This window comes from Grampus griseus, assembly GCF_964374135.1.
Source record: "Grampus griseus genome assembly, chromosome: 12".
Lineage (NCBI taxonomy): Eukaryota > Metazoa > Chordata > Mammalia > Artiodactyla > Delphinidae > Grampus > Grampus griseus.
In genome coordinates this window covers 63,495,997-63,508,832 of record NC_139006.1, presented here as the reverse complement: position 1 = coordinate 63,508,832, position 12,836 = coordinate 63,495,997, and the positions used below count along the sequence as shown (strand labels likewise).

The following is a 12,836-nucleotide window of genomic DNA, read 5'->3' as shown; positions in this document are numbered from 1 at the left end:
AAAATCTAAATTTTAAAAAGCCACCCTTTAAAATGGCAACACAAACTACAAATACCTAGGAAAAAATAAAAACACATGGGACCTTAATGGAAAAAATTATATGACCCATATAATATTCAATTATAAGAAGATATACTTGTGTTTATGAATAGAAGCCAGTATCGTGTCAGTTTTCCTCCACTTATTTATAAATTGTATCATTCCAATTAAAATCGCAGGTGAAAGAGAATTCACTTTATCAGATTTCAAGACATATTGTATAGCTTTAATGGTTAAGACATGATGGTATTTGTCTCAGATACAGACTAATGGAAGGAAAGAAAAAAAGCCTAGAAACACAAATAGCATTTGTAATCACTAGGGAAAAGATTCAGTATATGGTGCTGGTGTACTTGATTATTTCTGTTGAGGGGAAGATACATACCTCACATCATACACACAAAAAAATTACAAGTGTGAAAAGCAAAACTTTACACTTTGACTTTTAAAAGGTGAAGCATATGGAAGGATCTTTAAGAAGGTACAAATATATACATATGATTAAAATACTGATAAATTTGAGCACATTAAAGTGAGCTACTTAAGTATAAAAAAGGCCATCAAAAGTCCCTTGCTAGGTGAAGATACATGTGACATGTGTAATTAACAAAAGACTATTATCTAGAATATATAAATAGTTCCTGTGAATTAAGAAAAAGATGGTGAATGTGAACAAATGATTCAAAGGAATAGGATCCTGAAAAGTCAGTAAACATGAAAATATTCTCAAACTTCTTAGTAGTTGGGGAAGTGCTAAACATCGACAGCCCTCTGTGTTGCACCCCATCCTTTTGACAAAAGTTTGAGGGACCAAATAATGTGTTAGTGATACTGGGTAAAATAGGAACTCATATTTCCTTGGTGGGAATGACAATTAGTGTAACCATGTTGATAGTATTTGGTAAAGTTGTATATGTGCATGTCCTACTATGCAGCATTTCAGCTCCTTGGTATCTGTCCTAAGGCAGTGGTTTTCATATGTTTTTTTTACAGACCTATGGTGGGAAATATGTTTTACATGAGACACAGACTGAATTAAAATTTTTGAAATAATTGAGTGCGCTCTGTTTTCTACTGTATTCTGTTTTTCTTTTTTTTTCTTTTCTGTTCTTTTAAAAAAGATACTTCTCAGGATCAACTAAGTTGATTTCATATTCATTAAGGGTTCACAACCCTCAATTTAGAGAAATGGCAGAGGATAACATATGGTAGAATGTCTCTTAAGAGTGTGTGTGTGTGTGTGTGTGTGTGTGTGTGTGTGTGTGTGTGTGTGAGGTTGCAGTGTGAAATTGTATTTCTCGCTGTGGAGCTTCTTTTTTGATCAAGAAGTTCAGAAGTTTCTGTCCTTAAAGAGCTCTCATATACGAATGAGAAGATATATGCCAGACTACTCATGGCAGCTTGTAAGAGTGGAAACCAAAAGGAGACTAGACAGTGAACTGTGATAGAGTCATATAATGGAGTGGTATATGACAGCTAAATGAATGCATTAGAGTTGAGGATTATATATGTATAATATATGCTATATTATAACTATCAGCATGGATAGTTATAATAACGAGTGAAAAAAGCGAAGTTACATGAGCAGTGTTTAAAAGTTTGGCACAAATTTATAAAATGTGCAAAACTTTATTGTATGGATACCATATGTATCAAAACCCTTTAATGACCATGGGGGAAAGTCAAGATAGTGACTCTCCCTGAGAAACAAGAGGGAGGAGAGTGGGATCATAAAGGTGTTCATAGGGGACTTCAGCTATATCCATCTATCATGTCTTATTTCTTACATCTGATCAAATACTGCAAAATGCTGAGAGTTGACAGAGCTGGATGGGAGATCCAAGGGTGTTTCAATGTATTGATTTTTTTGTATGACTGAAATATTTTTTTCTTAATGTTCCAGCCACAATAAAACCCAAGATGGAGGAATAAGCAAATTTAATGAGATGTACAGAAAATTAGACAACTTATTGATGGGTATTAAGTCCAAAATAAATGGAAATATCTCATTTTCATTAATAGGAATACTCAATATCATAAATGAATCTAAATTCATCGCACTTCCAAAGTGCTATAGGGTTTTGGTGGAATTTGACAAGCTCAAATTAAAATAACTAATATAAATTTGAAAAATGAGGGAGCGCTCACCTTGTAGGTATCAAAACTTGCTTGAAAGTAGTAGTAGTAGTAGTAGTGTAGATACGAACAAGCATACCAATGAACAGAATATAAAGTCCACAATCAGACATTTATTTATAGGGATTTGGTATGTGACAGAAGTGGCATTTTGAATTAGTAAAGGAAAGATAAACTATTTAATAAATGGTGCTGATTAAATAAGCTGTCCTTACAGGAGATATTTAGATCGCCATCTCAACCCTTAAAAAGAAATTCCTGATAAGTTAGGCGCCTAAGTGTGAAAGGCAAATCTAAAGTATCTACAAGAATATCTAGAGGGAGCAATATCTTTATACAATCAGGGTATTTCTTTGTGTCTCAGATTCCTCATTGGTAAATAATAGTACCCACCCCACTGGATTCTTATGAGAATTTAATGAGTTAATGCTTACCAGACTGTTACACTAACGTGTCATTGAGTAAGCACTCAATAAATATTTCCTGCTGTATTTGGGTGCAGAAAGGGATTTCTTTAAAAAGAAGCAAAGTTGTGTCATAAAAGATTTTATATTAAAATATAAATTTGTATATACTAAAAGACAATGTAAGAAAATGAAAAAACATTCTAAGGATTTGGAGATTTTTTTGTAATACATATTCAGTGATAGGGTTTATATCAGAATAAAAACAGTACGCAAAGAACAGCAAGTTGAAGACTCTGCAAAGAAAATGAACCGTAGTTTAATAAGACATGTAGAGAATGCTATTTGCAAAACTATTTTACAGTTATTAATAATTTGAAGGTTTTATTTGCTAGTTCAGGATAATCAGACCTCTTACTTAACTGAAACTTTCCAGTGAGTAATCTTGGAATCCCAATTTTACTAAGGTATCACTTGATAAGCTTTCTTACTTAGCTGTAAAGATAGTCTTCCTATTCTGTTGAAACTTGCATTGTATAAGTATCAGTTATAGCTGGAATTAGGAACAGAGTTAGAATCTGAACTTATTTTTCAATTCTTGCAGATGTTGGGAAAACATTTCTAACTTTAGTAGAGAGCTTGCTGCCACACTATTGAAGGAAATCTGTATATTATGTAAATGACTCATCTCGATAACTTGATCATAAATCTAATTTTCTTATTTTCTTACTCCATTTTGTCTTCAACTGGGAACATGGAGGAGTCGATACCTTGTAAAAAACCTAAACTCAGTCTGTTTACATTTCAAAACTATTGGCTAAATATGATACCTTAGCTATTTAAAATGCTCAGCTAATTAAAGTGTATTATCAGCATTACTGAAAAGTATTATTTTATTGCATAATTGAAAAATTCTCCAGAGATAATTAGCCAGGAGTCAGCCAGCCATGATTACTAAAACGTGACAAGTTAAGGCTGGTAACTTTAAATGAACACATAGTTCCAAAGTGGTCATAACTGCTCTTCTAAGACATGGGACATTGAAATCATGTGGCAATACTAGATCATGAGGTTATTCAGATGACCCAGAATAGGCGTAAACATTTCATGTTTTCATTTCCATGAAGAAAAAAAATTTTAACGATTTTACAGAAAGTTTTCAGGTCCCCAAGAATACATCTTAACTCACAAGAAACATTTCTAACAGAAATCTAACAGAGAACCTGTTTACTCAGATTCTTCCTAACACTGGGAATCCCTTTCATTTTTGCTGCATATATAAAAGTTTAATTTTTATTCATTTTCCTAGGCTGAATTCTCATGGATGGATTAATTAAACTAAAGTTATAGGCACTTTTAGATAGAGTCTTGTTATATTTGCTTGTTCTGTCAGTTTTTGGCAAGGAACAGGGATCCCTTGTGTAACGGAGGAAGAGTTTTGTTCTAAGGATAAAATCGGTGTGGGGCTGAAACAGTGCCTGCGGAGCCCTCAGAATCCAAGCCTTCTCCGCAGGACTAGCTCTGCCTTGCTTGGGCGTGCTCTCTTGCCCTGACTACCCTCTCTTCTGAGCCTCTGCTGTATTTTCTGCTGCACCCTGGTTATGTGATGAACACAGTTACTTACGTAAAGCCATGTATTAATCCTGACCCTGTAACCTTAGCCTTCAGATTTGCTTCTGTTTCTGTGTTCTGAATAGGGATTAGTGCATCATTCCACAGTGCTCAGTTACATTGGTTAGTGGCCATTATTCTCGAATCCTCCTTTTCCCTAAACTGTCCACATCCACTTGGCCAATAACATGTGAATTGTTTCTGAAATCACTGAAGTAATACTAACATTAGCACTAACTTGTCTTCAGTTTTTTAAACTGGGCTGCCTCACTCTCCCCTCTCTCCTACCACGTTGCTTCCTTGTACTCTGAGTTCTAGTAATACCTACATTTTTTGGGGTAACTCCTAAAACGTTTCCTGTCTCTTGAAAACCTGCTGAACTTTCTGCCTGGTATTCTCTCTCTCTCTCTTTCTCTATTCGCACTTCTGCTGTGTGTTGCTTTTGTGATACCTCTCCCTTCCAAAGGTTGAATTAATAAGCATGTTCTCTGTGCTTGGATAAGACTGTCACATGGTATTGAGGTTTATATAGCTGGCTCCACTAGAGCGTGCTTTGTGACACAGAGTAGGAATTCAGCAGAGGTCAAAGGTAGCCAAATACACCTTTTGCTGCCTGGTAGTTGCAAATGTCTACTTTGGTGGATTATTACATGTGTTTGATGTAGTTTTTTGTGTTTGCTTTATTTTTTCAAGTTGTAGTTTCATATACTATAGTATTTTTAAATTATAGTATTTACTATAGTGTACTATAATGTATGGCATTTTTATATATACTTATTTATGTGTGTTATTATAGCATCTCCCACTCTAGACAGCTTAATGGTGCTACCTACTGTCAAGCTCTCGTTGCTGTTCTTTACTTATCTTACAGTTCCCTAACTGGGCAAACCTCACTTTCCCACCATTTCTGCTGTATTGCTAAAGAAAGTCACATAATCCTGCTTTTTGGCTCCTTTCAGATTTTTAGCATCTAAACCACAGTTGGGCTATCAGGGGTGCCAGGGCAGCATTGTTATGTGGAATTCCAGAGATGTCCCTATAAAAGGGTTACTATGGCCAAATAAATTTGTGAAATTTGGCATGCTATATTACCTCTTGTGGGAGACCCTTGGGACAGTCTTCCTGAATTGAGGTTGGGACCTGTTAATTGTTTTTCCCTTTTGAGGGGAATGAATATGATTATTAATTAGGTTGTGACCATTATTTTCTAGCAAACTGTACCAAGGCCTAAGTATCTTCAGTTTGGAAGACCATTTTTGAGAATGGTCTTTTGAGAATTCAAAGTCCTTTTTTGAGAATTATACTAACTTTTTTTTTTTTTTTAAAGTAAAGGTATACCTCTGTTGCAGCAACCTTGCCACCGCTGCCCCAGATAAGTTTGTGATTGGATGTCATTTGGGCTCTCACTGTTTGTTCTCAAATAATAAAAAAAAAATCCTTCCCACATCCACGGCCCTGTTCCCCAACATATACCTAGATGTGCTTGCAGAGGCTCCCCTCCAAGCTGTGGGCAGACACTTGTTGGCTTACTTAACATCCTTGGTCAATTGCCACGTCCTCCCTTCTGAAACTTACAGTATGCGTTGGCATATTGAAGGTCTGATAAGTTCTTAGATAAAGAAGTCCATTTAACTTTGCTTGTTTGAAACTTCTTAATGTATTTGTTTAGATGCTTTTTAATTTTTTTGAATTGTAATTTACATTGATAAATGCCCAAACTTTAAATTTTCAGTTCTGTGAGTTTTGATACTTGGGTACTCACATGTAATTAGTTCTCAAAATAAGATAGAAAACAGTCTTATCACCCCAGAAAGGTATTTGTGCGTCGGACCAAGCATTTCTCTGTGTGTCCCTCCCCTTTCCTGAGACAGTCATTTGACTTCTCTCACTGTATTAGTTTCCCCAGTTGTTGCAAGTCATAAGTGGAATCAGTATATATTTTGAGTGTCTTTTTCCCAGCATGATTTTTTTTAACATCTTTATTGGAGTATAATTGCTTTACAATGGTGTGTTAGTTTCTGCTGTATAACAAAGTGAGTCAGCCATACGTATACATATATCCCCATATCTCCTCCCTCTTGCGTCTCCCTCCCTCCCACCCTCCCTATCCCACCCCGCTAGGTGGTCACAAAGCACCAACCAGCATGATACTTTTGAGGTTCATCCATGTTGTGAAGTGTATCAGTAGCTCACTCATTTTTGTTCCTGAGCAGTATCCCATTGTATGAATATACCACAGTTGTTGGTTTTATTTTTTTCAGTTTTCTTGAGATTTGGGCTCTTTCCAGTTTGGGGCCATCATGAGTTATGGCTACTATGAACATTCTTGTATAAGTCTTTTTTTGTGAACTTAAGTTTTCATTTTTCTTGAATATGTCTAGGAGTGGAATTGTTGTGATATAGGGTAGATGTATGTTTAACTTTTTAGGAACTTGCCAGTTTTCCAAAGGCACTGTACCATTCATTTTACATCACATCAACAGGGTATGAGCATTTCCAGTTGCTCCATATGTCAGGCTGAATAATGGTCCCCAAAGACATCCAGGTCCTAGTCCCCAGAACCAGTGAATGTTATTTATATGGCAAAAGGGACTTTCCAGATGTGGTTAAGGATCTTGAGATGGGGAGATTATTGGGTAATATCTGGGTGAGCCCTAAATGTAATCACAAGTGTCCTTATAAGAGGGCAGATAGAGGGAGGTTTGACCTGAGATGGAGAAGGCAGTATGACAATGCAAGCAGAGATTGGAGTGATGTGCTTTGAAGGTGGAGGAATGGGGCATAAGCCAAGGAATACGGGAGACCACTAAAGGCTGAAAAAGGCAAGGAAGCAAATTCTCCCGTCAGACCCTCTGGAAGGAAACAGTCCTGAGTATACTTTGACTTTCTTGAATTCATTGAAACTCATTTTGGTAAATCTGTGGTGGTTTAAAGCACTGAGTTTGTGATAATTTGTTACAACAGGAATAGGAAACTAGTATATTCTACATCTTCACCAACATTTGACAGTGTCAGAATATTTTTAAACCATTCTAGATGGTGCGAAATGCATTGTGGTTTTAATTTGCATTTCCTGAAGATTGTTGATATTAAACACCTCCTAACGTGCTTATTGGCCATTCCTGTGTATCCTCTTTCATGCAATATCTGTAATTTGTCCTTTGCCTATTTTTTAAAAAATGGAGTGCACTTTTTTCTTTGACTTGCAGTTCTTTATATATTCTATATGGTAGCCCTTTATCTCAAATATTTATAGCAAATATTTTTTCTCTAGTCTGTGACTTACTCGTTCTTTAGTGGTGTCTTTTGGTAAGCAGGCATTTTAAGTTTTGATGAGGTTTGTGTTATTTATATTTCTTTTGTGGTTAGTGCTTTTTATGTCTTAAGGACATAAAAGTATTTTGTGTTTTCCTCTAAGAGTTAAGATTTTGCTTTCCTATTGAGGATGGTATAAGATAGTGCTTGAGGTTTACTATTTTCCATATTTTTGAAAAGCTGTTGAAAAATGTTGAAAATAGATTGACTTGGCGCCTTGGTAGAAAATGAGTTGACTGTATATGTATGGGTCTATTTCTGGACGCTCTTCTATTTCACTATCTTTATTTTTCTTATGCCCACTCTATACTCTTGATTACTAAGGCTTTTTCAGTGAGTCTTGAAATAAGGTGGTATAAGTCCTCAAAAATCCTTTTTCTTTTTTCAAGCTTGGTTTTATTATTCTAGATCTCTTTTGTTCCATAGGAATTTTAGCATCAGCATATCAGTTTCTTTTTAAAAAATCCTGCTGGGATTTCAACAGGGATTGCATTTATATATCAAACTGGGAAGAATGGACATTTAAATAATATTGAGTCTTCCAGTCTATGAACATGGTCTCTCTTCATTTCAGTCTTCTTTCATTTACCTTAGCAATATTTTGCAGTTCTTAGTATAGAGGTCTTGAGTATCTTTCTTTAGATTGACCTATAGGTTTTTTTTTTTGTTGTTGCAGTTATAACTGGTATTTCTTTAAATTTCATTTTCCATTTGTTCTTTGCTTGTATGTAGAGATACACTTAATTTTGTATGTTGACCTTCTATCATGAAACCTTGCTAAATTCACTTCCTAATTTTACTAGTGTTTTTGTAGGTTCTGTGCAGTTTCCAATGAAGACAGTCATATCACCAGAGAATATACTTAATTCTTTCCAATCTTTATGCCTTTTATTTCTTTCTTGCCTTATTGTGCTGGCTGGAACATTCAGTGCATTATTGAATAGAAGTAGTGACAGTGGACATCCTTGTCGTATCCTCAGTTATAAGGGAAAGGGACTCTGTTTCATCATTAGATATGTTGCTAGCTTTAGGTTTTTCATAGATGTCGTTTTCCAGAATGAAGAACTTCTTCCCCTTTTCTATTTCTAGTTCTCTGAGGGTTTTTAATCATGGATAGATATTAAATTAACATTGTCAAATGCCTTTTTTTTTTTCCCCTGCATTAGTTAAGAGAATCATAAGGATTTTTCTCCTGTATACTGTAAATGAGGTGCTTGATTTTTTTTTTTTTTAACTGTTAAACCAGTTTTGCTCCTTGGGATAAACCCCACTTGGTGATGATGATTACTTTTTCTATATATGTTACTGGGTGTGATTTGCTAATATTTTGTTAAGGATTTTTCCTTCTAGTAGTAGCAGACCTTTGCTTTTTGTATTAGTGCAGGATCTTGGGCCAAAGACAGTTTCTTGCTCCTGGCCCATTGTCATATCGATAGCTTTGCTTTCTATTCATTCCTTAGCATCAGGGTATGTTTGTCTGCCACTGGTGGTGGCAGTGTTTCCTGTCTTCCTCTAGGGGTAGACTGTGGTTATGTTACATGGTGAAAGGCTTGTTTGTATGTGGGAGGTGGGCAAATAGGCTCTGCTCCCCCCACCCTCTCAAATAGTACACAGCTTTTGCTTTACTCTTCCCTTTCAGGCAGGGAAACTTTCCTTGGGCCCTGGGTGTGGGAGGCTTTCCTGCATCTCCCCTCCTGGTTGAAGGCTTTTGCTTCATGTTAGGTGCCACTTAAAGGGGAGGAGCTCTCTCCCTTATCTTGCCCCATGCCATTCTTTTTCAAGAGAACTCAGTTGAGCGCCTTTGAAAAGAGCTTGTGAATGAGTGCAGATTCCCCTTTCGTCTGGGTTTTCACTGCCATCCTAAGTGACACTCAGCCATTATATTTTTATCTTTAATATTCAGCAGATTGACTACTGTATGTTTCCTTTCCATCTGTGGGTTGATATCTGCCATCATTTTTGAAATGCTTTTGGCCATTATCTCTTCTTAAGCTTTTTCTGCCCCATTCTCTCTTTTCATCTCCTTCTGGGACCCCAGTTACACTCCACTTAAACCCCAATTGACATTTGGTCTTGGATGTTCTGGAATTTTTTTCCACACTTTTTTTTTTTCTCTTCATGTTTCAATCTGGGCATTTTAATTTGGCCTGTCTTCAAATTCACAGCTTATTTCTGTCTGTTTTTAAATCCATCTAAAGAAATCTTTAATTTCTGATACTGTATTTTTCATTTTTAATGTTTCCCTGTGATCTTTTTTTTAATAGCTTCAATGTCTGTGATTAAATTCTCCATTTCATTATTCATGTTGTCTATCTCTTCCATCAGTTTTCATCATAGTTATTTTAAAGTATGTCTGATAATCCCCAAATCTAGGCCCTCTCTGATCTGATTATATTAATACTTCATCTTTTGACTTTGGTTTGCTACTCTCTCTGTCTTGTAATTTTTGATTGAATGCTGAATGTTTGTGTAAAATCAGTACAGGTTGAAGTATATATTATCTACTTCCCCGAAATGGCCCATCATTTCTTGTGGGGCTAAGTCAACAAGATGTGTGCATAGTCAGCTAGTTCTGGACTTATTTGCAACTTTATTTTGATTAGTTCAAGTGTCTTGAGAGTGGGATTAAGACTTTACTTTCTGTAAGATTTGTTGTCTTAGTGTAATTTCAGTTATCTCTTTATGCTTTGTATCTGAGCCATCAGCTTTCTGAACCGTGGTGACTTCTCTGCTTTACAGCCTAGCTACTGGTTTCCTGGTCATTCTGGAGTTCTTTTTGCTCTCTAGTCTTACCCCAGGCTTTTGTGCCTAGTGAGATCTCTCGGTACGAGTAATACCTTCCAGTGCTTTCTCTCAGCAGTCCTTTCCTACCCCAGCCTTGGTAGTTCAATTTCCAGAGTATCTGCATGGAAGTTTCTGTCTCAGCTGTCTTGTCCCACCTCAGCCCTTGGCAGCTGAATGTCTGGAGTCTCTTGGATTGATTTCTCTCTCATCTCACCACCACCCCTCCCCCTACCCCCTCCCCAGGGCATTTGAGGAAGATCCTAAGCTTCTTAGCGTATCTTTTAGCTTTCCTGCCCTGTCTTCCAACCTTTGCCATATTTTGGCCAACTCTTGGTGCAGACCTGTGGGATTGAGCGGTTGAGTGGTGCAGACTTGCTCTGTGGAATCCTTGGAATTCTAATGTCTTGTCAGCCTACATGTTACTGTTAAAATGTACTAAAATTTAGGCTGATTTCTCCTTACCTTCACTGTGGTGGGATTATTCCTCCTTAGCCACTCTACCAGGAAAGAGACCATCTGTGGGCCCCTCTTCTATCAAGACTCAACACTTTCTGGAATTTAGTTTCACTTAGGTTTCTTTGCATCTTAAACTTTCTGATGGGTTCAGAAAAACCATGATTTTATAGCTTTTCTGTCTTGTTTTGATTGTTAGGGTGAAAGTGATGGTCTATTGTGACTCTATCTCCTGATTAGAAGTGGAACTCCTTCATGGAATACTTTCTGATATATAATCTGGCAAATACCTGATAAAGTTTGTTATTTCACTTCACCCTAGTTGATTTTACACTGTATTTCTCAGAGCTAGGTTTCAAAATGTTTTCCATTCTTCTCAAATCTGAACTCTCCAGTTCTGTCCTCAAGTGGTAAATTATCTTATCTCTTACTTTGAGATTAAAGCCATTGACATTAAATTTTAATTGGGCTGGTGGAAAGTGTGGGAAGAATTTGTAGTAGGTGCTTAGAAAACTAGGCAAATGAAAAACTAACATAATTAGCTCTGGGGAAAGGAAAGAGTTGTACAAAAAAGGAAACATGATTATACAGTAGTAGTTATACAGTAGTAGTTAACTACTAATCTCATCAGGTACAAAACTACCTGGGAGATAATTATTTTTAAGCTTGGAGGAAAGCAAGTGGTCGTGGTGTAAATCCTCATTTTCTGTAGAAAAATCGCTAGATATATCTAAACTTGCTATTTCAAGGGATACCATTACTGAGGTATAAATAGCAAGAATAAAAGTTAAAAGGTTCTCTTGGTGTGAGAAGAGGAGCTATATTTGACTTTACTCACTATGCATGTTGTTACTTAGATATAAATGAAAATATTCTTTAAAAGAGGCTTAATTAAAAATCTTCTCAAGGGGTGGTAAAAGTGAACCAAATCTTTTTATCACAGACTCTCTTTACCTTTATTTCTTTATTTTTATATTTTTTAACTCTTTGTTTTTTTCTTTGGCTGCTTTGGGTCTTCGTTGCTGCGCACGGGCTTTCTGTAGCGGTGGTGAGCGGGGGCTACTCTTCGTTGCGGTGTACGGGCTTCTCAGTACGGTGGCTTCTCTTGTTGCGGAGCACGGGCTCTAGGTGCACAAGCTTCAGTAGTTGTGGCGCACGGGTTTAGTTGCTCCGCGGCATGTGGGATCTTCCCAGACCAGGGCTCGAACCCGTGTCCCCTGCATTTGCAGGCGGATTCTTAACCACTGCGCCACTGGGGAAGTCCCTATGTCTTTATTCTTCTTGTTTACTTCACACTTCATGCCTTTTCCCTTGTTATAACTTTACATTTTACTTTATGATACTTGGTTATGAAACTTTAAAACTTTGGGGATATTGAGCTTGTAAATTTTTAAAAATATTTTTGTTACGTGTTTTGAGAATAGATTGAAATTCTAAAAAGTGAGGAAAACTTTCTTTTGGTGAAGATATTTTATTGATACTAAGTTAAAAATAAAGTAGTATGGGTAGTGATAAACTTGTCCAGTGTTGATAAAGATAAAAGATTTTACTTGCAAAATTATTATATTTGTCCACTTATAACACTGTCTTGTTTTTAGAAGGATTTGTTTCCACAATTCATTTAAATTATTAAAGTCATTTTCAGGGGTGAAAAAGATAACTTCTGAATGTCTGTTGTGAAAGAAATAATTTGAATTTCTATTGTATTCTGTAATTTGCTTTTGATACTATGTTGAAACTAGTAGTTGATTGTAAAGTTAGCTTCTAAATTATCCTTTCCATATCTTTTCTAGGTTAGATTAAGGAGGATATTTTCTTAGAGTGGATCGCTGCCTTTGGTAAGAACATGTCGTCCATCTTGCCATTCACTCCACCAGTTGTGAAGAGACTGCTGGGATGGAAGAAATCAGCGGGTGGATCTGGAGGAGCAGGTGGTGGAGAGCAGAATGGACAGGAAGAAAAGTGGTGTGAGAAAGCAGTTAAAAGTTTGGTGAAGAAGCTAAAGAAAACAGGACGATTAGATGAGCTTGAGAAAGCCATCACCACTCAAAATTGTAATACTAAATGTGTTACCATACCAAGGTAAGTGTTGTT

General features: G+C 36.4%; 1 protein-coding gene across 3 annotated transcripts in view; it reads left to right on the top strand.

The window, feature by feature from the left end:
- Nucleotides 1-12,836, top strand: part of SMAD2 (SMAD family member 2) — a 96,698-nt gene that overhangs the window by 14,639 nt on the left and 69,223 nt on the right. For all 3 annotated transcript variants that reach the window (XM_082668199.1, XM_082668198.1, XM_082668197.1), the window contains one exon: nucleotides 12,536-12,824. In XM_082668199.1, the coding sequence (XP_082524325.1) occupies nucleotides 12,589-12,824 (236 nt within the window). In that variant the 5' untranslated portion in view covers nucleotides 12,536-12,588. The remainder of the gene's footprint in view (nucleotides 1-12,535; nucleotides 12,825-12,836) is intronic.